Below are 26630 nucleotides of genomic sequence, written 5' to 3'. Positions count from 1 at the left end.
TTATCTAAATTAGGTTGCCATTTTACAATGCTAATTTTCCTGTTGGTTGCTTGTGATACCAGAACACAGCATTTCAAAAATTCCTGTGCTGTTTTTTTCCGTGCTCCGAAAATGTGGTGTGATGCAGTGCCTCAGTAAACTGCAGGGTTAGCATAACCTGCTGAGCTTCGGCGACGAAATGCTGGCTTGATCCTTTTGAACTGCTTGTAAGGTTGATAACTGTGACTGCAGTAATTAGTAGCAAGTCTACAGATCTTGATGAAGTATGCACAAGGGGCTTGTTCCTTTGCGCTGTTCTTTTACCCTCCAGAGGAATAAATAACTGGAGGGAAAGGAATTGAAAAAAAAAAGTAAAGAAGAAGAAGAAGGAAATAAAACCCCTATGCTTATTTCAAAAGCTGACACCTAGGGATCTGATAGTAACTTGCAAATCTAAGTGTAAAGAGGCGGCATTTAAAAAGCTACCAGCATCCTGCTAAAAATGCTGTTGTGCCACCGAGTCAGAGCAGGAGGTGCACAAAGGAACGGGAGTCATGTGCCGAGTGTTTGAAAAAATATCTGAATTTTTATTTGTCACTCGTGTTTTATTATGGCTTATCACACAGAAATAAGACAGCCCCAGTTTGCTTCTTGTCTGGGAAAGCTCACGTTGTGAACACTGACACCTAGCATTCATGTAGATACTTTTTTCGTTCAAAATTCTTGAAATATTTTCAAGTGGAGAGTAAAGACCCCTTCCCCTTTCCCTTCGCCATCTTCTCCCCTCTCTTCTTCCCCTCCTCGTCCCCCCCCTCCTTTCTCCTTCTCTCCCCTGTCGCATTTTGTGGAATTGGGTCTGGAAGGGCCAATCCCTTCTTGCAGTGAGCTCAACAACCGAGCTGGCTTTGGGTTTCTGTAAACATGGCTCATGGAGCTTGTCTAATTTCTGTCAGCGAGGACGATGTGCTGAGCGTTGCCCTGCTGGTCAGGGACTAATAGGGAAAATCACATCCCATCACCACCATCAAAACGAGCTCTTCTTCCCACGGATCTCACGGCACTGCTTAATTTGTTCTGGTGATAGCTGATGAAGACCTGTTACACTCTGTTGTTCAAAATGATTTGAAACCTGACATTTTGCATAAACTTTCTTTTAGAAAAATCTGTTCAATGAGAAGTAAAAAAATACAGCGATTTAGGGTATAAGCTGCACATGCATAAACATGAGGTGATCTCCAAAGTCATGATGCTCATTTTAATATGATAAATACAGATGCACGATTATTCGCAGAGCACCATTCATTGCAGTGTTAATTTTGTGCATCAGATCTTCAAGCTGTGTAACGTGCTAGAGCTCCATTGAAGCCAATGGCAATTTTCACCAGCTGAGGATGCGATGCTTTACGTACAATTTTTATTTCATAAAAGGGAAAATATATGGTATCGTATCATTCCTTCTTGCCTGCAGCTTTTTCTCTGCTCTGCCTCCATGGTTCCTTTACTTCCCTGTGGTTCCTGACAGTAAACTGGTTTCTCTGCTCTGTTGGCGTGGTGCGTTAGGATCAAACCCTAAATAATGATGAGCACAAGGACTTCCAGCATTAGCAGCCTGCTACGTAGAGCAGGGATCTTGAAATATTTAGTGCTTTGCAGGAATGGGTTCTGTACCTTTTATCTTCGGAGCTCTTCAGGGTCAGAGCGCTCTCTTTCATCTTGACGAAGCTCGCTTGCCCTGTGCATGGATCAGCTAGAAAATCTTACACAAAACTTCAAGACATAACTGCCAGCAGTATCCCCACAACTGAAAGAGAGTCAAACATGGAAAGAAAGGTTACAAAAATACAAGACTGCCCAGGGAGCCCATTAGTTTGATCTCTGAGAGCTTAAAGCCAACTTGTAGGCACAGCAATGAACCAGCCAAGAACCTCATCAAGTGCCAGAGAGAGCCCAAATTGTCAGTTTGTTGAAGAAAAAGGTGTTCCAAATTTTGATAAGTGGGTCTTCCAGGTACCATTCAAATTTCCGGAGTACCTGTATCTTTCCTGCTAAAGGAATTGCAAGAAGAAAACTATCAAGTTTGCTTTGAAACTATTTTAGTATCTGGGTAAAAGTGGCTTTATTTGCACATGTTTTTCTTCTCCTTTCATTTCAAAGTATAAACAAGCCCAGCTATATGCAACTGTGACAGCGTATAACAGGTCAAGTCTGTTGTAACAATTCTGCTGTCAGAAGAGAAAACAAACTAGACCTAATTTACTTTAGGCGTGCGCTTTGCCTAGACATTTTCTTTGATTAACAATTGCATGTAATATCCCGTATATCGAATACTGACAGCAATTTACACCAAATTTGCAACATGAAACTTCAAAAGGACACTTGGTAGAGAATTGTGATCCTTTTTTAATGACTGAAAATTATGTTAAAGATGGACTAACATTGGCCAGTTCAGCAAAGGTAAGAGAAAGGCAGGTGAGGACTAGGAAAGGTGGTTTTATTCACTGAAAATGGGTATGGGTACATTTTACTTACGATTAGTTTCATCATAGACATGGGTAAGCATTTTCTTGAAGGATGAGAAATTTTCTGTATGATTTTGTTGGTCCATGCACCTATAAATGTTTGTCATCTATGTGGTTTTATAGGAGTGCCTAAAATTGCTTGCGGGAGAAATGTTTCTGTTTGGGCAAATTGCTGCCCCAAATTGTATGTGTTGCCTTCTTTTAAATAGAAGTAATTGAAAGTTTGTATTTGGTTCAAGGAAAATTATACCTAACAAGGCTGTTAAAGAGGACGAATGATGATAAAAATAATTGCATGAAGAACATAGGAGATTTCTGCAGTTTTCCGTAATCCTCTAAGTGACTCAGTTTACCAGGACTCCTTTAACTCGAGGGATTAGTTCCTGTCTGTGATACATTGCCATATAAAAGATGAGGCAGAGAATTACGTTTATTCCATCACCCAGCACTTCGCCAGCCACACTGGTTCTGGTTCACGGCAGTCGGAGCTAGGGCATTCTGCTGAGATACGGGCTGAAGCACCAGCAAAAGTTCAGAAAGGATCCCTGTGTGGGGTTGCATTGCATATGAGAAAATTTCAAAATGATTTTCGCTTGGAGGTCAAATAAGAGCTAGAAATTTATAATTCCTCATGAGAAGGAGTGCAAAATAAATAGATAGATAGATAAAAAGAGAAATAAATAAGAGGTCATTGAAGAAGAGTAGAATTCTGTTGGGTTACGGCAGTAAAATCGCAGCACGGCTGCTGCAAGGAACTGCCCTAATGGCACGAGGCTTTTCCTGCTGCCCTGCAGCCCGGCTGGTCCTGGCGACCCGGGGAAGTTCTGGCGTCTGCGCGTTGGGGGCCGCCGCGTCGGTGCAATCGGCACCTCGCGCCCAGGCTGCCGGGGCTGGGGCCGCCTGGCTCTGCTGCCGGCAGCTTCGCCACGTCAGGGAGCGGCATAAAACTGATCCTCCCCTCTCTCCTGTTTTGGCAATATTGTTTATATTTTTCAAAAAGGCTCTATGATCCAAGACGTGTTTCTGATGCACAGAGTTCACCGTAGGCTCCTTTCCTTTCCTTTGCGCCGGGCTTGCTGCAATGCGAGGGAAGGAGTTGGTGGTGCGGTTTTCATCAGGGTGCAAAAAGCTCTTAGAGACCTTTAAAAAAAAAAATATATATTTCTATATCTGGTTGCTTCTGCATGTGTCTAATAACATGGCCCTTAGAAAGCAATTTGGATTAATTAGAATGTCCGGGCACTTTTGCGATAAAGACATGCCGAGTAATTATCCAGTGTCCAGAATAATCTACCGAGCTTGTGAAGTTTAAGTCTGAAAATTATTCTCCCCTAAGTATTTGTCTTTCTAGCTGTATTTCTGTTATTAAATTTGTTTTCCCACAAGTTAGATAAGAAGAAATGTAATTATTTAGCTGGCAAGCTTAATGTTGAGGTGAAGAAAACCAGTGAAAGTAAAAGCGTGATTACCTTGTGTTTTTCCTGTAATAATACATAAATATTTATATATATGTAGAACTACATGGTGATGATGCACTTTGAAAAAGGCCAGAGATGAAATATAAGGAAATAAAAGGTATAGATATTCACTGAAACTTCAGTATGTCCTATAATTCTTGTGTATGTAGTCGAAGAAATGTCAAATGCAGATTTCTCCCATAATTACAATCCATTCTCACTTACATCTCTTCTTGCCGCATTTCCTCGCTCTCCTTTATGCCTGAAGTCTGTGTCCTGAAGGACCTTGTTTGGTTTCTTATGCTTAGAGGACACAACAGGCCTTTTTACTCATGATAATGTTTATTTTGGATTAAAGAAAACATGAAATCAAAGGCAGTCTAAATATAATCCCACAGTCTCGCTGGTGAAACTCATGCCCACAGCCAGGGTCAGCACGGTGTCCTACAGAAGTGCCTCTCAAACTTTCCAGAGGAATGTTAAAGGCTGCCCATGACTGTCTTATTCCAAAGGAGAGAATTTTCGACCTTGCGGGCGATGAAGGGAAGCGGAGCACTTCGTACTGTCTGAGCGCTCGTTTCAGCGGTCCGTGCCTCTGCCTCCCACGCAGCTCGTCCTGGGGGGACAAGCCGGCGATGCCTCGGGCGGAAAGCCGAGGAAAAGCAGTTGCAGCCTCCGGTCAGGCGGTGGAAGCGGGCATCGCCGGCTGCGCAGGCACCGAGGAGAAGCTTTTGGGAGGAGGCAGGGTGACCGCAAAGGTCCGTGTGGGGGTTGCACCTTGCTGGGAGGATGCTGAGGGAGCGAAGGCTGGCACGCTCGGGGACCGCGGGCAGACAGCTCTGCTGGGGGTCATCGGCAGCGGGATGGGACCTGAAGTGTTTGGGGATGAGTTTGAAGATGACAAGTTTATGGAGAAAGAATCCAGAGGGCAGTCCTGTGAGCATTTCCAAGGATGCCAAGAGTGAGGCTCCAAGGAGGAGGAAAACCAGGTGGGGATATGCCCACAGATGCTGAGAGATGATGGATTCCCAAGGAAAGGATTATGGTCCTCATGATCAGATCTGATTCCCTACCTGATACAGCCTGTGTCAGCTGGTGCTGGAAAGCTGTAGTTCACCAGGAAGATATCCTTTAGGAAGACACCCAGCCTGGCTGCAGCGATTTCAGGTGGCGGGCAGCTTATTGTCAAAGGCTGGAGTTTTTCAGTGGCTGGGGTTTTCCTGTCTTCGCTTTGCGGGTCATGGAGCAGCGGGGATGCAGCTGCGTTATGAACTGGGAGGGAGGTGGGATCAAAGCAGGGCATCGCAGGGCACGCGTGCCAGGAGCGCGGCGTGGGCTTCCCGGGGCTGCGGGGACCAGGACCTCCTCTCTGCTTCCCATCCGCCTGCCTCTTCCCGCCCCACCGGTCAGATCCTGCTCCAGCTATTTTGTTTGAAAAACCCTAAACCTGTGGAAGCTGAAGACTGAAAACAAGTGCAAGCTTGCTTGAAACCAGCATCTGTCACCTGATTACGTTTCAGAGCTCTGAAATAAATGTCGCATTTCAGTGGGAGGTCCGGGGACCGGCATCATACTTGTACCATCCTCATGCAATTTGTAGTTCGTAGTTCAAGGTTAGTCCTGGCTGTAGTTCATGTAGCTCATTTGTCTACAGTAAACCTTTCCACATTAAATTTCCCTTGCCGTGGGTTAACAGCAAGATTTTTTCCTCTGGTAGAGTTGTCATTGCTGCAGCAGGTGATAACTTTTAACAGTGAGCTCGATAACTTTTAATAGAGAGATACAAATAATTTATCAAGGATTTTGTTACACAGAGGCAAACTCTGGTATCCTAGATACTGCTTTAGCACTAATGAACACATCTGAAGAAAAGGCTTGTAAGTGCTATTCTTAAATGGAGACTTTGCTCCAGATATGTGAAACTGAGAATCCACTTGTATCATATCTTTACTAAAACTGTATATAGGAGTTTCCTGTTCACCACACTATTTGTAAGGGATATGAGATAAAAATACATATTTTTATACGTATTCTTCACTTAGTGTAGGAAACAGTTCTTTGCTGTATGTACTGGCTGCCACTGAAACTCAGTGCATCTTAGATGCTCTGAAATGCTCTTCTGTATTTCATAATGTAAAAGAAGGCAATTTCTGTCAGTTAAAGAAAAAAAAAAAAGAAAAAAAAGACAAGTTAGATTTTATCCTTGAGTTCATTTAGGCCATAACTTGTCTCTAGCATTGTAGGCATCAGTTTATGACAGGAAGGAAAACTAACACTGTACATGCAGACATGGGCTAATCTGCTCTATGTTGCTACCACTGAGTAGTAGACATTTGTATAATATTCAGAACGTTAATCGGGAGCTGTGACATGTTTCCTTGTTCCTCTGACCCCCACGCACGGTGCCGTGTGCGGGTGCTTGCGCTCCCGCGCTCCCCCGGCAGCGCGTTGCGCATCGCAGGCTCGTTAGGAGACCTTTGGCTGAAAGGGGATTTGTGCCACTTGACGTCACTGGGACGCTTGCAGAAGCGATGCTGTTCCCATAAGTACAGGCTGATGTTTCGGTACGGGGAGGTATATCGCTTTGTTCATAAATGAGGATTAGTTTTATAGCTCTGTGTTCGTCCTTTCCAGTTGTAGTTACTTAATCATGGTTTCACCCTGGGCATCATCTGTGGTCAGTGCGGAGAGCGCCATTTCCAGGACAGAAGGAAAAAGTGAAAAAACCTGTTGAAGCATGTAGATATGAATGACCAGAACTGAAGCGAGAGATTCAAATAGGAGCTTACACATATTCTTTTTAACCCACGGTTTTGCTCCTGCCTTAACCTTTTAATAATGTGCCAATCCAAACCAAAATAGTTTCGGCTTAAACAAAACCATTCAGGCAACCACAGTATGTAAGCACGTTAAAAACATAGTTTTCTATATTATTTGACACATTTTTAAATGCAAAACTACTTTCAATATTATGTGGAAGGAAATAAGGGAAGAGGTGAGCTCCAGAAACCCTATTTAAAAGACCATTTTACTGCTTGAAATGCAGCTGATACCATTGTGGGTTTTTTGTAGAGGATCTAGGGGAGGGGACCTGGAGGGAGTCTCACTCTGCAAGACTCTCCGTTAAAATGAAGACCACTTGGAGACATTTTTATGAGTATAGACTCTTAATTTTGCAATATCTGATCAGTGAAAGTCATTCACAGGATCTCACAATGATATTCAGCTGCTTGCCGAAAGTTTAACTTTACAATGAAATTGTAAATAAACACTTAATACAGATAAATTTGTATTGACAGATTTTGGATGTGTTATTCTGTAAAGACAAGAAGGCCATAAGCTTTATTCTACTTGACTATAAGACACTTTGCTATATTGAAAATTTAGGAATAAATATTCAAATCACAGCCTTATTTTCCACAACATAAACAGGGATGCTTGTCTAGAAACGCAATTATGAGATATGCTCAAATACTAACTCGACAGCTTTCATTTAGTCTAACAACGAAGCTTTGAAGGATGATTGTTTCACATTGTACCACATTGCAATTTGTTTCCACTGTAGAGGGTTTGTGTGTGTCTGTGTTTGCGTTGTACTTTCAGAAAACTATCTTATGCTATTGAGCTTTTCTATATTTCAGCCTGCCTGCTGAATAAGTCTTTACTATTGTTGTCTTTATCGGGCTACTTTCAAAATCAATGAGATTTATACTTGCAGATTAAAAACCTTTTAAAATATGCATAGACAATGTAAGGTTCAATTATATGTTTGCGATGAATGGAGCAATGTGTACACATAAATAAAACATAAAAGCTGCTTTGCTGTGTTTATCTTCTGGTTCTGATTTATTTTCAAAATCATTAAAATTTGTGAGTCCATATTTGGACGTGTGAGCTCCAATCGCTGCAAGCATATTTATGCTTACATATGTAGTCGGTGTGCATACATCACTTCTCTGTCTGTTCACAGTGACTGACTTCTCAGTTGTCGGAAATGCAGACAGTGTATGGGAATGGTATATGTAAAAGGAGAAGAAAACAAATCTACCTACTGCTATCATGTCCCATAACTGAGCGTAGGGCACATACGAACTCTGGTTCTCTGCTCAGCTCTTTGAACGGTTGAAATGGCCCTTCTGAGAATGCCTTGCTGGCTGTAAATCTGCATGCTGTAGGAAGTAGGCTCCAGTCCTCAAGGGATTATTTTTTGGCGTCTAGATCTTGAAGCATGCGTTCAGACTGTGTAAGAGGCAGCCGTGCCCTGTCTCCCTCTGCTTCATTGTGCAAGACTTGGAAAGTCTTAATGCCAGCCTCTCAAATGTGAACCTACCTAAGACAGCATCCTTTCCCATTCCCAAGTGCCTGATGGGTTAGACAACCATTAATCTTATTCTTAGCAACGTGGTACAAATACAATTGCATTTTGACACAAGTTGTTTTGTTATCTGCAGCAGGTAATGGACAGGCCTTGGTTTCTTCCCTTTGAAATACCATTGCCTGTTTTATCTGCTGGAGATATCGCTTATGCTTTCTTCAGCTGTGATAGAAGTAAACAACCCCAAAAGTAGATTCAGTCTTAGCACAAACTCAAAGATTACAGAATGTGCCTCTTTTAAACTTGCCCGTTCTCTCTCTTTCATACAATATCTTCATAATTATGTTTTAGACAGTGTGGTGTGTCATGGGATAAAAGTGTGACAGAATATCCCTATGTGTTATATGTAGGCTGAATTTGAATCACAGCATGAGGTTGAAAAGACTATCGCTGCATAAGCAGCTTTGTTGTACCATATGATTACAAAAACGTGGCCATTAGAAAGGTTATAGGGTCCCCGTACTCCCATCACCTTACGTGAGTTCAGCTAAAAATTGGCTTGAAGTATTATCTCATAATAGACAAGATCCTTTGATGCTTTGTTAAGATTTCAAATTACCTCTAGCAGAGTACCATCTATTATTTTAATGCTGCTCTCAAGCTTTCATTCTATCAGGGCTGGAGTTAAAATATGAAGAGCTGTGCATTCTTGCATTGCAATGGATGGGCAATCACCACTGATATTTTAACTGATGTATCCTAGGAGGAATATTCTAGTTAGTATTGTAAAATCAATGAATATGCACTAGTATATATAAATGTGCTGTGCTGGTCATACCTCATCCACAAGATCTGCAAACCAGTAAAGCTTTATCGCCTTGCTAGTTTATGAGCAAGCCAGCTAAAATTCTTAACAAGTTAAATATTTCACTTAAAATCATGAAGTGCTGAAGTTTCATAATAGTACATGTTCCTTTGTTATCAGTCGTCTCTCTGGTGCGGTAGATAAATATTTGTTTGCGGATGGGAGCTGTAAGAGGTTCCCTATACCTGGGTGTGTTTGTTGTGTCAGCCGCGGGACATTTTGTCTTCTGTCTGTCTGCACACGTCTGTGTGTCAGGGAGGACGGACCCAGCCTGCATGGGGGAAGGAGCTTGTGCCTCTGCCTGCCTGCATCAGGGGATGTGCAAATGCATCTCTGCAGTATGCAAAGGGAGGGGGAGTTTGAAGTCTGCCAGTCCTCGCCCACACGCATCGCCATCGCAGGCGGCACCTCCGCCAGTGTGCGACGCTGGGAGGGACCGGCTGCACGCCCCGGGCTCACAGCTCATCAGCTGCTGGAGGGACTGTTGGCTTCTAGGCAGTCTTTCCTCAAAATAAAGAAGGATCTTTATCTATCTGGGGCTAGAAATAATAACAATAATAAAGTATAAATTGAATTTTGAATTTAATATTATTCTATCAAAATATAGCTAAAACGAGAAATTAAAATGTAAGCAATATAAATAAAAACTAATTTTACTTCTGAGAAGTGATCACTTAGAAGTGATCTTCTTCATGACCACATAAATGCAACTTCAAGCCCAAAGAGGAGTTTGTACACGCAAATCAGGCAAGTGTGTAGCTAAAAATCTTTTTCCATTTCAGTGTAAATTCAAATACTGATTTCTGATCATTTTTTTGCAATTTTTTTCAAGGAATGTTTTGAAACAAAAGAAGTCCCAAGGTATGACAATTTACTGGAAAAATTAACAATTCAGATGGTAACGGTTGGTCTTGCAAACACAAATAATACCTGCTAACAAAAAGAACCTATTTTTTATGTTGTTGCGGGTGTGCTGTTACACAACAGCTAAGAAATGTTAAAGAACACGACGTCTTTGGATACACAGAGGAACATATTTTTGTCTCTTAAAGGAGTAGTCTTCAATACGTATGAAGCTTTTGTGTCCAAACTACAGCATAGACGATTTTTATTTAAGCAATTCTCTAAAGGACACAAAGTGAAAGAACAGTTGAATTCCACTTGGGCCTCACCTATTTCCAAAACAATGTGCAACGTTGACAGTGGTGTTGAAATCCTATTCTGCCTTCCTCAAAGGTGTTCCATTTTTGTAGTAGCAGTACAGTGGGAACTGTGCTTTTTGGCACAACTTGGTCCAAAGGTTTGAATGAATTATTTTTAAGAATCAGAAACTTTTTGAATTGGTTCATAGACCCTGCTCAAAGGAGCTTGATTATAAAGAATGCTCTTTGCCCATGGGAAAGGTTATTAGGCTGTTAACTGCAAAAAAGGCACTTACTGGAGCTGTAAATCTCAAAACATTCAGCAAAGTAGGTTATATCTGTATCACTGCTTCGTGGCTTTCTTTGCTTCTCTGTTTGCAGTAGGTCTTTGAGCAGGTCTTGGTGGCTACGTATTTCATATGAAGGTAACGTAGGTGGCCTTGCCTTAGGGATAAAAACCACGCTTTATACTACCACTTCATTCTTGTACCTCCTCCTACTGCATAATAGAGAAGCATGGCTGATAGGACTTCTTGTTTCTCTAGTTTATTGATTCAGGTGTTTTTCCTGTCTTGTGGCGGTGTGGAAGAGCCAGGACGAGCTCTCTGGTCGCGTGAGGGCAGGTTAAAGTGCCTGCAGGCACAAGGAATGGGAGAACCTTGCTCTGAGAGGAAGGCAGTGTCATGGGAGAGATTTTTTTTTTAAATTTCATTTATGCCTGTGTAGGAAGAGAAGTGAGCCTGTAGGTTCATTATAAATTGACTCAGTACAAGAATTTGTAGATCTTAGCCACTTGGAATACGTTTAGTGGGACACAGGTATCTGTCTGTGTGTGCCTGAGCACCCTAATGCACAGATTAGACAAATGAAATTATTAATGATGAAAGTATAAATGGAAAATTCTTAATCCACAATATGTAAACTTGTTGAGATGGTGTTATGAACTTATTTATTAGAAGGACAGTATTATTTACAGCCTTATAAGGAAATAAGAAGCTTATTTTTGTGCTAAGACTAGTTTTCATTAAAATTGTGGATCCTGATTTCAAGTCATCTATCCAAGGATCTTTTAGCATTTAAAAGCTAAGAGATCACCTCCTATTTTGCAGCTATAAAAGCCCAAGCTATGCCATAAGCTCATTGTTGTCACAAGCAGACCTAGTTCTAGACACAGGTCATCAAGGGGTTTTTCATATTTATGGATACCTCTCATTTTACTATGTGTTTATAATTTTTTTCTTCCTGTTGTCTGTCTCAGTTGATAAAGTGCTCCCATGAGCCATGTGGACAGTACTAATTGCTGTAATTATTGTTCCCTTAATTGCCACAATTATTTTTTCTGGAGTAATTCATAAGAGTACTTTCTTATTCTAGAAGAGGAAGCAGGAGAGACCTTGGAGATATGGAAAATACTCCCAGCTTGACAATATTATTCAGGATGTCTTTCCGCTTTAGTGCTATGACAGTTATGCTAGGGATGAAAGTTGACTTATGTGCCTGGAAATGGGCTCTTTCATATATTCTTTTCAGGTTTGAAATGAATTTAAAAAAAAAAAAAGCATTCGGTTAAAAGGCCAGTTATTTGAGAAAACCAAAGTAGCATTGGAGGTGTTTGTTTCAGTAAAGGATTGCATCCATTATAATACTGGTAATCAAGGAGTTGTGAATTTTAAAAGGTCTTATTAACCAGAACCATCGCCCTGGAAGCACGACGGTACACTGCGTTGCTCCATGTTCTTGGGACGTCAGACCAGTGGTGCATCGCTCTCATAACAGCTCTGTTAAGGTCTGTTACTGCACTGTTCAATTACAGCAAGTCCTTTAATAGGACTGGCCTTCCCTCTTAATTTCCACCCAAAAATCTGCATGGAGCTTCTAATGTTTATTCATTATGTATTGAAACTGAATGCTGCACAGCAAGACAATTCAGTGAAATGAAATTACAGATAACTTCTCCCTGTAGTTCCCCATGTTTTGTCAGTCCATTACCCTTCCTGACACTACTTTATTCTCCTATCACTGTCACGCTTGAATTATCTGATACTGAGAGGTCCACAAAGCAGTGACCTCATCCAGTTTTTCATTGACGATTTGTCAAGAACACCTATAGTTCTCCTTAAGTATGGAATTTTGCCATCCCACTTGAAAACTCCCACAAAAAAAAGAACTTACATGAGGCTTGGGAGCGCTGACATAGGTCCTCAACTGCAGATGCTGAGCACTTTGAAAATCTCTCCTTTAAAATGCTTTGGAAAGTGGGATTTACTCTGACTGACATGTTAATAGTCCTTGTGGTCTATCAGGTCAAGTTGGGAGAAGACCCACTCACCTATTAGCTGAATTCACCTATTACTGGACAAGTAGTATGAGATGGAGCTCACACAGCGTGGTGAGGTTTGGTGGAATGGGCCAACTTGGATATAGGCAAAATTCGTGTACGTGAATCATTTCTTTGGTTTATTTTCTTAGTGTTTCTTTTGTTGCTCTTGAGAATATTTCTGGTTTATTAAATGCACTTCTACTCCTCCAGGCTCAGCTTCTCATTTGTATTTGATGTTGTTTATATTTGTATTTCTGTACCTTACGAAATATCTACCCAATTCCCTTGTAGGTGATTGTGTTGATGTCTAATACATCATTAGGAATTCACTGGGGGATAAAATAAGAGAGGTGGTGATGTGAGCAAACAGGACCTTGTTTGAACACCGGTAGCTTTAGTAACTGGTAAACAGAGTGAGAGAAACTGAGGTGAACTGTAAATAGATTAATCGTTTTGAAAATCTTCTGTTATACAAATGCCCTTCTTTAGATGTGCTGCTTTTGTTCACTGCTCAGAAGAATTTGCTCTTGTGGTGTAACTTTTGCACGCAGCAACAGGTTTGCCATATGTAAGCACCTTATAGACTATGGCAGAGCTGTACAGAAATACTTTCTATTGCTCTTAAAATTAATTTACAGGAAAACTTTTTTTGTTAATTGTTTTGCCTCATTTCCTCATTGTCAACATTTGATTCTTGAGTATAAAAACCAGCTTGAAATGCACTACTTCTAAAATTTCATCATAAAACATAATAAGGAGGGATTATCAAAGCACTTTAGAAGGATTTGTTCTCATCATTACCTAAGACTGTTGGGAATATTATTCCCTAGTCTTTTAAGAGCCCTAGAGCAAGAATTGCGGTAATACTTGTTTTCATATGCACCTTTCAGGACAGAAATAGGGCACATGCTGCTAGATTGACACCTCGAGAAAATCTACCCAAAGCTACCGATTTAACAGTGTTTAGTTTTTGGGAGGGCTGGCGAGGAGGAGAACAAAAGGCAGCGATGTGATTTGTTATATATAGCCCCATGTCGATTAGCTGGCCGGCGTGCCGCGAGGCCACCGACTGCCGCAGGGCAGGCGAGACCCGAGGCCATTGCACGCCCCAGGGATGTCAGCTCCCGACGAAATGGGGTGAGCTCAAATTCCCCCTCCAGCCTAGTGAGAATCAGCAGGAAGATTCATTCCTGTTATCTTTGCGAGCTTTGAGTCATAATCTGATCTTATTTTGTATCTCGGGTAAAATTTTCTTCCTGTTCGGAGCAAAGTGGAAATGAAGAAAGTGTAGAGGAGTTTTGCCCAGAGAAAACAGCTAGTTAGAAACTTCAAATAATTTTACTTCAAGGCAATGAAAACAATTATATGCAGTTCACAGGATGCTGAAGCTGTTTGTTAGGCAATTTGAGATGTAAATGGTGAACAAAGAGTAGTTGTACTAACTGATGATTAAATCCTGACATGATAAATTTCTACATGAATAAAATCTGAGACCTAAACAGATTCGAGATTGTTAGTCATCCATCAGTTCACACCCAAGAGTTCTGCAGCCAAGTGAAAACTCTTCAGGCATCTTTTTTTGTGAAGTTAAGTTATTGGCAGGATTTTGCAATTTGTGTAGACTGGCACTGCACTGCCAAATAAAATGAGTTCAAGAGACTTTATCAAAGTAGGGTATTTTTTTTTCTATTGTCAGGAAATCGTATCAATAAAACTTAATAGGAAGTTGAAAGTAAAAATGCAGCAAACTGTGAACTTAATATTACCCTGGTGGGAGCTCATTAATATCTCAACAGGTATACTCATGCATTACCTTAATTGCACATGGTCCTTAGGGAAATTGCCTTTTCTGAAGTTTTCTGACTACTGTCATTTGGTGAGTTGGGTTCAGGTGCACCATTTTATTAATCTTTTAATAAGTTGCTAAGGAGATGTAGCCTAACTCAGTCACATTTGAAGTAGCATAGTAGCAATAATAATTTTTATGGTTCCACTGATTTACGAGGCTCTTGGCTGTGCAAGTGAATTTGCAGGCAGAGTTAGGCAGAGGTGATGAGGGTGTGGGCAGTAAGGCCAACGCTGCTGGCAGGTATTGCAGCTTCGGGGAGAGCTGGCTTGTCTCCTGGCAGTGGGTCTCCTGCGCGTTCCCAGTTGAGACGCTTGGCTATTAGCAAGGAGCTCGCCCCTTCTCTCATTTTGCTTGAAAAGAACGGTCTGCTGAACAGCGAGAGGAGGAGGATAAGGGATGAGGCGATAATACAAACCCAGTTTGAAATGAAGAATTGGAACAAGAAGTTTGTATTTCAGTTGCTTTTTACTCTGAAATACGCAGTTCCAAACCTGATGTTGGAAGATGTCTGATGTTGCAAAGAGTGACTTAGGAGACCATCAGAGAGACGTGTTGATCCTTGGTGTGTTTTCTGCTGTGGCTTTTGGTGCAGCTGCTCACAAGCAGGCCCTGCTTTTCCAGCAAGACAACCAAGTGTGATCCAGAGAGAGCTTTTCATTAACAGAAGAAAATGAAATAAATTAAGAATAATGTTCAAAGTTAAAAATAAATTAACATTAATTAATCACTGACTAATGCAATGTTCCCAGCATTAATCATTCACTCTTACTGTAATCAGGACATCAGCCAGCCAAACGACATGTGAAACTCCGGCGTGTGATGTTTGCCATAGTCCTGTAAACACGAAGACTGCCTTCAGGAAAATCTGCCTCCCACGTCAGTGGTCTGCTTACTCATCCGCTGCCACCCGGGTGTCCTTCAGAAAGCTCCAGCTGCAGCCGTGTGGTGTGGTGGAGGAGCAGGCTCAGGCAGGATGCCTCTTCTGCAAACGCTGCTGCTGTGCAGCACATGAAGGAGGACCACAGGCTTTTCTTACTCACAGCCTTGCTCTGCAAGGGCCAGGGGGATTTTTATCCCCTGTGCTTTAGGGATCACAACTCTTCTGCCAAGATGTTAGGGCCGCTTGGAAAGCAGACTCTAATTCCCTAGAGCTTTTTGATGTTTCAGACGTGTTTCAGAACAGAAAATAGAAAAACATGATGGAAGAGAAAGCTTGCTTCTTTAAACTGAAGTTTTGAATGTGAGATATCGATTGCAAATAGCGGATTTTACCAAAACAAAAGAAAAATAAATCAGTTAAGAGACAAAAAATATTTATCTGGCTAATTAAACCTCATTTAAAATACTCTGTGCTGTGATCCTGACATGAAGTCATTGTGGTGCTTGCTGGGCTTGTTGAGAGCCCGGTTGTTGCCATGGTGGCAGGACGTGATGTCTCAGACTGGACCCTTGCAGGACCAAAAGGAGAAAGGGTATGGCTTAAGAGAAGAAGAGTGATGTGTTTAAAAGCTTGTAAAAATGGAGAAACCTATAGGGAAGGGGAGTGCAAACCTTTTTATTTAGGTGCTACCTATTTAGTGTGTAGGTTGGGTGAAGTGGGTAAACTTCCAATTTTTGGTGCGGTTGGAGCGTGGCACAGGCTAGCCAGTACTGTCAGATGGCTTTTGTTTGCAAGCCTAAGCCATATCAGCAACTTTCAAAACCAAAACAGAAGGAAGACTGGCAGTGATTGGTACATCTGAGAGGACATTTAGGGGACACACTAGGTAGCAGTAGGACTACATTTAAGAATATCTTTACTGCTCAGGAATCCCTGGCATCGTACTGCAGCTTGTTTTGCATTTCACTCCTTCATCTTGTGTTTGTGCATGAACGCGAGACTTCCCGTTTCAGGGCTGATCCTTCAGCACCTTTCTGCATCCTAAATGCGGGTTTTACAAACCGATCAGGGTGGAGAGGAGTTGGTTACTAAACGTCCAGCTATTTAACTGCGGTTTTACATGGATAGTTTTACTAAGGCTTTTTCTGCACCTTCAAAACTGAAATCCAGTCGGTGTGCATCCAGCCACTGCGCTCCTGGCCCCTGGGGCAGGAGGTTTGCTTGCCTGATGTGAGCTGGGAGGCTGGGGAGGCTCCAGCCTCCTGCCCCGAGGGGGAGGCCTGTGCCAGTCTCGAGGAGCACCAGCGTGTGCTCAAGAGAGGTGGACCAAGGGGATGAATTTAATGATCAGAGAGGGTAATCAAATTACAGCCCCCCTTCTTGTTCTCCCTTGGCCCCCCCTCACCCCCTGTGCATGGTGAGACCATCTTCATCGTCTTTGGGAACAGAGAACTGTCAAGTTTGGCCAGCTTGGGGTTGGGTCTTGATGAATTGGGTCAATCCATTTTTATTTTCCAGTGCACTTCAACGTTCACAGGAGCTGAAGGTGCATGTCTGTGATCTTACCTGGTGAGCAGCCATCAGCATGTAGCAGCGTTGTATGTTGTCTTTTGGATGTTGATCTGATTAGCGTAAGCTAGTGAAGAGATCTCGGGGAGGAGAGGGTGTCTGGCCATTGAGATTTGCCTGGGGTTAGCACGATGCAGTGTTTTTCAAACTAAAGTCACTCTCAGTAAAAACAAAACAGTAACACGGAGAAACATATGGTGTGAAGCACGGGAGAAAGGTTTCCAGCTGGGTCCGTGGGAGGTTTGTCCACATCCAATTGGATGTGAATGTTAAAAAAGGAAGAGAAGAAGAAATGCTGAAGTGTTAGATTTTAGCTGATGCAAACAGATGTTCAGTTTGGACATCTGGGATGCCGCCTGCGTGCACGGGAAGACGTGCGGGAAGGGAAATCGTCTTTCCTAGGTGTAACATGCTCTGACATACTGAACAAAGTTGAACTCTAATGGCTGCAGTCTGTATTGTATCTATTTAAGCACTTTTCTCCCCGTATTCAGACAAAATCTTATGGAAGTTCTACTCCTCATACATATAACTTTATGTTGCTTTTAGATATCCTGCAAAAAAACATTGGTGAAAAAAACCATATATGCTTTTTATACTGCAAGTGATTGAAGCAACCAGAAGTGGTTAATATTTTATGGACAGAGGAAAAAGACTAAAAACCAAAAAGTCTCCTAAGTAATATAAGCAATGGAGCAAAATCTGTAGAAGCTTTGATTTTGTAAAAGTGCAGAATGTGCTCCTTTTGATTTTTAGTTGAAAAAGCAGTTGTTGGCAAGTTGGAATGCAAACACTTGCCACGGATAAAAATTCATATTTCATCCTTTCTTTTATTTATAATTAAAAAACCCAGCACTCGGCTATCTCAATATGGCTCTGTGTGTGGGAGTGTATATTGTGTGGATGCCTGTCTAATTAATAACAGGTATACAGCCCCCATAAAGTCAGCCTGGTTAACTGTTCCACTTAATGTAATACCATCCAATGAATAGATGAATTAAGCTGATAAGCAGCTGAGCAAGCTCCGTTAACTGCTTTGTACAAATGAGAAGAGAGCGATCCTAAAATGTCACCAATCATTTATTACAACAGCAGTTGTAGGCACAGACAAATTAGGAGTTCCAATTATTTTTGATGGCCAGGGTGCCCAGCATTTTCTGTGCAACCTCAGTAGTTGGTGTTTGCTGAAAGTCATCCCTAAGGTAGATTAAAAATAAAGAACCCTGATAAATTGGTGTCATGGATCTATTTGTCTTTGAGAGTGGTCCCCAAGCTTTGCTGGCCCCTAGGTGAAATACTGAGCAAGTAAATCACGTACCAGTGATCAACACCATGCTGTGTTCTTCCCGGCAGCCTCAGCTTTAACTTTTTTAATTTTCTGTGACTGGAAGACTGGAAGGTCTTGCTGGCAACGTGCTGTCCACAAGCCCAGATCTAAAATAAATCTGGCAAGGCTTTTTAGGCGACTGCTGTCTTGCATTAAAAACCTAAAGCATCCCAGCTTTCAGCTTGATTAGCCACCTCTCTGGTTGTAAAACCAGCGGACGGGCAAAGGAGCGACACGCCGCATCCGAAGTAAAGACCGTGCCGAGTGACGGGGGATTCAGTTCCCTGACACCCGCAGTGACAGCCCGAGCACCGCTGCCAGTTTCAGTGTTTGTTAGCTCCAACAACTCATAGCAAGTAGGAGTGGTACTGCGCCTAAGCTCCCTGCGCAGGGGGCCCGCCGGTGCAGGGCTTTGAGACGGGCCACGAGCCGGGTTTGGCTCTAGGCTGATGCCGAATGAAGCTAAACAGGCCTTAAGTCATGTGTTTTTGTTCGTTATGGTTTATAATAAATCAGTAGATATTACCTTTACAAACAGGAATGTGTCTCAACAAACGTTGGGGTATTTAATAATTATGGATGGTTTGGATAAATTCACTTATCTGCTGGGTCTTCAGCAGCAATTTTGCTTTACAGGTCTGCTTTTACTCTGCTGTAGTAGTAGTTAATGTACATACAGATGTACAGATATAGTGCGTATTCTGTGGAAATGCTGCGTTTGCTCTCACCTGGTACTGACCTCTGTGGGAACCGAAGGCACCGAGCCCTTTGCAGTATTGAGCCTGGGGAAACATAATGGTTATTCTTCTGAGAAGGCAGAAGAGCTAATAAATACTTGTAGGAATGCTGTGCAGAGATAGAATATGAGAATGCAGAAGATGCTTGTACTGAGGCGTGAAATACTGACCTTTCCGCAGTCTAGAACTCTCAAATCATTATATATGATCATGTTTGTGTATATTGCAAATCTCTTTTTTCCCTCCTTGGCATCTCAAGTGAGAATTATGGCAGGTTCCTTAATTTAAGGAACAGTCCCAGACTGTTACTCAAACAATTGCATAATGTGTTTTGGGATTAACATACTGTCAGCTTGATAACTGCTTAGGGACCTTTATCGAGGAGAAAATAGCCCTGAACAATATTCTAGTCCCTCTGTTACAAAAAGTAACCGTCAGCCTCCTTCGCATTCTGCTGTGAGAAGGAAAAGCAAGAGCTGGTTTGTCATGGGCAGGCAGAGTTTTAGGACAGAGCTGAATCGTGACCAGGTTGCTTTGTGGGACAGATGTCCGTGTTCAGCAATCTTCTTGACTGTTCTTCATCAGAAAGAATAAAAAATAAACATCCTTTTGTTTAAATCTGGAGTCGCAGTTTAATGTTTAAGAGCTTCTTCATCCTCCAAAAACTGATGAAGGGTCCTTTCAGCCAGTGATGGCAGGTATAGATTTAAACTCGGTTGCATTCATGATCCCAAATAACCTGATTTGGTAAAACCAGAACACCAATAAAAAGGACATAGTGAGAAAAATGGTTTGTGTGTGTTGTATTTGATTAAGATTGCCTGAAAGGAAGAAATTATGAATGTGCACATATACAGTTGTTTTCAATTGATTAATGACTTTTTTGTGTAACTTGAAGTCAATGAAAGATTGTTTCTTTGACTTATATGTTGTAAAGGAACATGGTGAAGAAATATAGATGGATACAATGAAGACGAACCAAGGCTCAGCTGAAGCTAACTGCTTTAGCTAACTGCTGCAAGAAGTGCAATGAGTATATGAATATGTATATTTATCAGAAATTATTTTTTTCTACAGATCCCACAAATCAGTTATGCCTCAACTGCACCAGAGTTGAGTGATGACAGGCGCTATGATTTCTTCTCACGTGTGGTTCCTCCAGATTCCTTCCAAGCACAAGCAATGGTGGACATTGTGAAAGCTTTGGGATGGAATTATGTGTCCACTTTGGCATCTGAAGGGAATTATGGAGAAAAAGGAGTCGAGTCCTTCATGCAAATTTCCAGAGAGGCAGGTAGGCAATGCCCATACTCCCTCCAGCAAACGCTATAGAAGTAATGAACGTTATTTTATACCAAATGTTACATTCTTTTTCTAGAACCTATATTGTATTCTGAAGTTCTGCTCCAGTTCTTTGCAATGCCTCTGTAATGGCGCCTAGATACTCTCATTCCTAAATGGCTTATGGAGTTTCAGAGAATTTGAAACCTTAGTGGTTTTCAATCATTTCTGGAGAAATTAGAAAACCCTGAGTCTTATCAAGCTCCTACTATTCCACTGGACGGCATTGTATCATGTTGACATGGGTAGAAGACGGATTTTAAAATGCTGAGTTTTTCTCTCTCCACAGCTAGAAATTCTGGGAAGACTGCTTGTTACCAGACATTGACTTGTGTCATACTATTGCTGTTCGCCTTTCAGATCGCTGCCTGATTTGTATTGCTTTTCTTTAGCATTTCTCTTGACCAATTCAGTTGAGAAAATTCATAATCTTTTACTTGAAGGCTCAAGGATTACTGGCCTGGGATATGGAGGCAACAAACTCAGCAGTATGGTGCGAGGGACATCAGACCTTTGGTGTGATGCATCACGCTTTTCTTGTTACTGGTTTCATTCAGTAGTGTCCCAAGAAGGCCAAACTGTATTGGACAATGTCATTGTCAGTGAGAGATGTTCCAAGAGGACAGGGAAATGCTTTGTCTTGCGCTGGGTCAGGCTTATGGTATCGAGTTGAACCATCATAATTTTGTTGGCAGAAATCTCTAATTTTACAGCTTGTTTTCCTGTTCTGGTACAAAACATAGAGCAGACCTGTCTTGAAGGTGTGACTGATGTGTTAGTGTGCTCATACCCTTATCCTGGTAACTTATTCTTCAGGATAAGTAGTTCTAAATTTCCCCAGAGATGCCAGAATGTAGGAGGACTTTAGATGGCACTTCAGGTTATACAGGTATAAATCCATGGCAAGCTGATTTGCAATCCAGAATCATAAAGTTTTGAAAATTGAAATATTTGAAGTTGATTCCTATACCGGTAAGGAAAAATGAGCAGAAGATGTCATTTATTATTGATGATATATGCAAGACCCATCTCCAGAAGTGTACAGTGACATATCCTGATCGGGAACCCATCATCATTGCGCAAGAATAAGCTCTACTGTATTCCCAAAATGAACTCTCAGATCTCCCGCCCTGTAACTGCCCTGGCATTGCGTTGAATAAAAACAGCATGACGCAATCGACAGCTCACTCACTCAATTCCGTAAATCACCAGCCAGATTAGCAAGTGCATGAAAGGGAAGGACTAGGATGGGACAGGCGTTGCTCTGAAGCAGCCGTTGGAGGTTTCCATCTCCTCGGTTGTTGCAAAGCTGGTTCCACAGCATATGCTCTGCTTTTGCAAATTGCCTGCGTTATCTGGGAGTGGAGCATCAGCTCACTCCCAAACTGCCATGGTGCAGCTGATGGATCGCTCGTGGCAGCGTCATCCAAGGAGTGAGCGGAGAAGGCGGCTGCGCTTAGAAGAAAGGGGATTTAGAGAGGGGAATCCGGAATTGTTTCATTATGTTGATATCACAGAAAGAACCTATATTTGCATAAATTTGTTCGTTCAAATGCATATTTATGTGGTATTAAAATGGGTTTGGGTTTAATACTGCAGGAAGTGACAAATGCCAGTGTTCATTATAATTTAAAATTTACTTTATTTGCAAATATCCACTGTTGCAAAATCATACCAGAAACGTGTTCTCTGTGTCAAGGACAAACTCTAGCTGAATAATACTGTATCGTTTTATAGACGTTCTGTAGAATTAAATTAATAATAGGAGCTGTTCATGGAGTCAACATGCAATTCAACATTTCATAAAAAATAAAGCATAAAACCAAAAGAATACCCTGCTTAAAACAGCTTTGCATGCAGGGTGGTATAGGTCACGCCTACAAGATTAAGACACTAACAGGGATAGTGCATAAACTTTCTTTCATATATGCAGCCTGCCTTGTCTGGAAACCGGAATAATCCAATCCCCGGTGCTGCCTCTGATTCAGTACAGCCGCCTTCTCTTCTTAGGGCTGCGCTGAACTTTTTTGTGTTACACAGATAAAGCTTAGGTGAAGTTCTGAGGGGATTTAATACCTGTCAACAAGTTCCCTGGGTTTTTAAAAGCCTGGGAAGTGTAAGAAGATCCTGTTGTCTAGATATTTAGTGGAGCAATGCTGCCTGGAGAGGTAGGTGCTGACCTTGATCCCCTACGGGGAAATGGCACCTTGTCCCCCGACTTTGGGGATCAGTTGTGACCATCTCCCAGGTGCTGTTCTGGGGGTCACGTTGCAATGGGATTTGCCCCTGCTCTGGGGGAGATGGCATTGAGGGTGCAGCGGTTTTGGGGTTGCTTTCCTGGTACCTGATGTGGCTGTGCCTCCTTGGGGACATTTCATGCAAAAGAAGTGATTAACCAGGCTGTCAGGTGATTGCTGTAATATCAGGGTTTGGAAAGAGCCTCCTGACGAAGCAATAAGCAGCAATAATTTTCCTGACTCATGGCTGTGGTGTAGTTAGTAGCTCCTCGATCGATCTATTTAAAAACATTTGAGTGGTCACGAGCCGTGTGTCTGAATGCATGAAGTGAACGGTCCTCTCCGATGAGGAACAGGAGGGACAGGAGGTTTCACAAGATGGAGATGTATTACCAAGATCAGTGTACTTCAAGTATTAAATATATTTAAATGGGTCCAAATACATGTGGCCTGACTGAGGTGTATAACTATGCAGAATTTATCTTTGCAAAAGCAGTCAAGCACGACGATGTGTGCTGTGCTGCTGTAACGCTGCAGGGACGGGGAGGGAGGGATGGGAGAGCACGCTCGTGACGATCCTGCTGCTGCCATGCGAGTAGATTAACGTGGTGCTTGGGGTGCCAATCAAAACATGCTAATTAGAAAACTCATGCCAGAAGCAACAGAAATGCAACAGCAGCGGGAGGAAGTTTTTTCCTTAGTCAAAAGATCCAATTTTTCTGGAAGTCAAGGAGGCTGTGGATTACCTGGTCTTCCCAACTCGGAGGGCATGCTCAGCATACCCTGCAGGGACGTGGGGAGGATGGAGGACAGGAGAGGGGTTTACGTGGTAAGGCACGGTTTACCTCATTTTCCAGTTAGCTAAAACATGTGATGTTCATCAGGAGGCGTTGTGCTATGCTTAAAGCATTGTCCATTTAATTTCTGCTTTTAGGCTTTGGTCCTGCTCAGGGTTTGGGTCTGTGTGGATTGCTCAAAGCAGACATCAGAACCCAGCAAGGCTGCAGCGAGACCTTGCAGAAACACCATGTCTGCGTGCAGGCAGACCTGCTACTCCCCTGCTCTCCAACCCAGGAGCCCAGCATGCAAGTAAATAAGTAAACGAAGTAGCGGCACAATAAGCTCTGTAGCCTGCTGCAGATGGGGGAGTGCAATCGGTGCATATATAGCTCCAGGTTTTTTTAGTCCTGGCACCTTCATGCTGCCTGGGCTGTGACAAGACGCAGCGCTGGCTGCAGTTTGCTGTTTGAGAGCTTTCCTGGCTGTGGGGATTTCAGAGCTGGAGTGAATCCTGCCCCCCGTGACGCCCTTTTAACGAGCAGAAGAGGAGAGTTGGGAGCGGCGTCAGGGGTCCTTGTGTCAGTTCTCTCCTACGTGGCCCCTTAGGACCATGCGCATCTGCCAGGAGCAGGAACAGCCCCGGAGCGGAGGTAATTAGTCAAAGTTTGAGACACAGCGGCCATAAGCAGTCATTATTAGCTCTCAGACAATTGCCTTGTATCTCATAATCAGTGTATTTTGGCAGAAAAGATGGTGTAGTCCATAGGTACCAGTGCGTTTATTACCTTTGGCCTCGACTCTGTAGCAGCTAATTATCCTAAATTCAGTGTTTTATCCAAATTGTTTCTGATTCAGCCAAAATCTTAGGAATTGTGAGGATGAGTAGAAAGTGCTATCCCTGCTTAGTTTTCAAATATGCTTTAGTATATAAAGACTTGCTTGATCCTTTGAGTTAATAATTCTTCACAAAGTGACTTTTATTATGAGTACTTCAAGCGAGTTTGAATATGTCATTGTGGCAGGAGGTGAAGATTTGAAACATGCTCTGCAGTCTATGGGATTAATAAATTAGGGGAATGGTCTAATTATGGAAAATCTAAAGGACAATTTCAGATTATTAATGAAACTACGGAATACTTGAATTTCAAAGATTAATTCATCTTTGATTTTTTTTAAAGATTAATCTGTACCAGAAGGTTAATTGCTATCTGTAAGAAATATATATATTGCAGTCGTTAGCAAAAGACCACTTGAATGCCTCCTAACAGATAAATGAAAGATCTAGTATGCATTTATTCATCTTTTTCTCTCCAAAAATCACCCATTTTCACAGGTGAGTACACTGGCTGCTGTGCCTGTGGAGACTTTGGTGCTCACTCCACAGGCTGCAGCCCAAACGGCGTAAGGAAGGGGATGCCTGGCTCTGCAAACCCGTACGTCTGCTACCTTTACCTCTTTCTTCTGCCTTTCCATAGCTCCCTTGTCCAGCTCCATCTCAGAAATAAGTATTATTTCCACTCAGCAAGGCTGATTCTGAGCACAGTTCTGCTTGTTTGCACAAACCAGACCTGTTGTATTGTACAGAGCAGCTGACAGTAATGGAGTACCTTAATCTACAAACTAAGAATTAATTAGTTTAGGTGATGATGTTCTCAACCATTTGGAAGGACTGGAGAAGAAAAATTCTGGAAAAGCATGTTGTCTTTCTCCGTGCACTAAAGACATGAAAAAAAAAAGGATTAAAGCTCTTGTACCAGTGTGCTGATATGATTATATATACTGAAGTTTCTCCTGAAGACTTGGAGTTGCAGTGTCATATTTGTTAAAAGGCTATCATCACCTTGACAGAACAAAAAAGCAGAATAAACTTTAATCCACTTTAACATAGGAAGCACAACACTTGCAACAGTCTCTTTATCTTCTTTTCTCCTTTTTTTTTTGAAGATCTTTTTGAAATATTCATTTCTTTAATTCTTCTGTCTCCGTGATCCTCGAGTGCTGCGAGACATCTGTTACATAAGGTTGCGAACATCTGCATGAAGCAGGTATGGCCTAGATGCAGGAGCTGAATTTCCTCAGAAACAGAAGAAACATCAAAAAACAATCATTGCCAGGGCAAAGAAGAGACCCTCGAAGTTATGAATCCTTCTCCTTACCCTCATAAGTAGAATTTTTTTCCAGCAGTGATACAGAACAGTATTGCTTTTCTATCCCCCCATTTAAACTTGAATTTCCTTTTTATCTTGTTTTTCGCTGCTTTATATTTGCTAATAAAAACCATATCTATACACGGACGTACATACCTATAAGAGACACGTTGCCCTTACGTCTAACAAGTGTCACTCCACCTAAATCAGATGAACCACTTTTTTGCATGCCGTTATAATCTGTGCATTAACTAGTATAATCTCCTAATGCGTTGGTTTCTTTACAAATTAGCTGCATGCAATTAAATACCTCCTACAGAAAATATTTTCTATGGGTTTGTTATTAGTAGCAAAGACTTTTTTAAACCTCTGTAGCCACCTAAATGTGAAAATATGACAGCTTTTCCTAAAGCCTTGATATTTGTATTCTACCCTGACTTGTGTTGCTAAAAAGATCTGAATCTTTTGATTTGGGTTTTTGGTGATCTGAATCATCTCATGATACTTTCTGTGAAATGCTCAACATGGCATATCATATGGTGCTCTAATTCAGTACTTACCTTCTATGGAAGCTGACACTGTTAAAAGCCAAGAGCTGCTATATCAGCCCTCAGTGATTCACACAGCATTTTTGTAGGCCTGCTATGATCTTGAATCTGCATTTTTGTAATAGAACTTAATTTTTATGCTGTCTGTTGGGAATTCCATTAGCACAAATTAGTGCTGGATAACATGAGAGAGTTAAATCATTGCTACGAGGGAGTTGTACAACTGGCTGTTTTAAGAAGGGAGAGGAGACTATTCTGTCTGTATATCTCAAATAGCGTACTGATTCCTATTGCCAAGTAGAAAATCCTGATTTTTTTTTTTGTCTTACAGTCTGATGTTAATGAAACATCTCTCTTTTTTTCTTGATCCATTGAAGCCCTACTGAATGGGTTTAGAATACTCATTGCAAGGAGCAGTTGCTTTACAACATAACCGAAGGTTAGAAGAAGCCCAAAAATGAGAAGGGAGGCTGAAAAAAGCTAGTGACGTCACTGTGATGCACTATTGTGGGCAAAGATTGCATTGGCTATGTTAGTAAAGAACAAATACTTACGGTTTATTAGTGAAGCTTTGCACAATATACTGGCAATGGGTGATACCACACATCATCCAATGAT

General features: G+C 41.9%; 1 protein-coding gene across 1 annotated transcript in view; it reads left to right on the top strand.

Moving 5' to 3' along the window:
• Positions 1–26630, top strand: part of GRM7 (glutamate metabotropic receptor 7) — a 283321-nt gene that overhangs the window by 84560 nt on the left and 172131 nt on the right. The window contains exon 2 of the mRNA XM_075158579.1: positions 20037–20253. Coding sequence (XP_075014680.1) covers positions 20037–20253 — 217 coding nt within the window. The remainder of the gene's footprint in view (positions 1–20036; positions 20254–26630) is intronic.

Source organism: Calonectris borealis, chromosome 10, assembly GCF_964195595.1.
Source record: "Calonectris borealis chromosome 10, bCalBor7.hap1.2, whole genome shotgun sequence".
Taxonomy (NCBI): Eukaryota; Metazoa; Chordata; class Aves; order Procellariiformes; family Procellariidae; genus Calonectris; species Calonectris borealis.
This window is presented reverse-complemented; position numbering and strand designations above follow the sequence as displayed.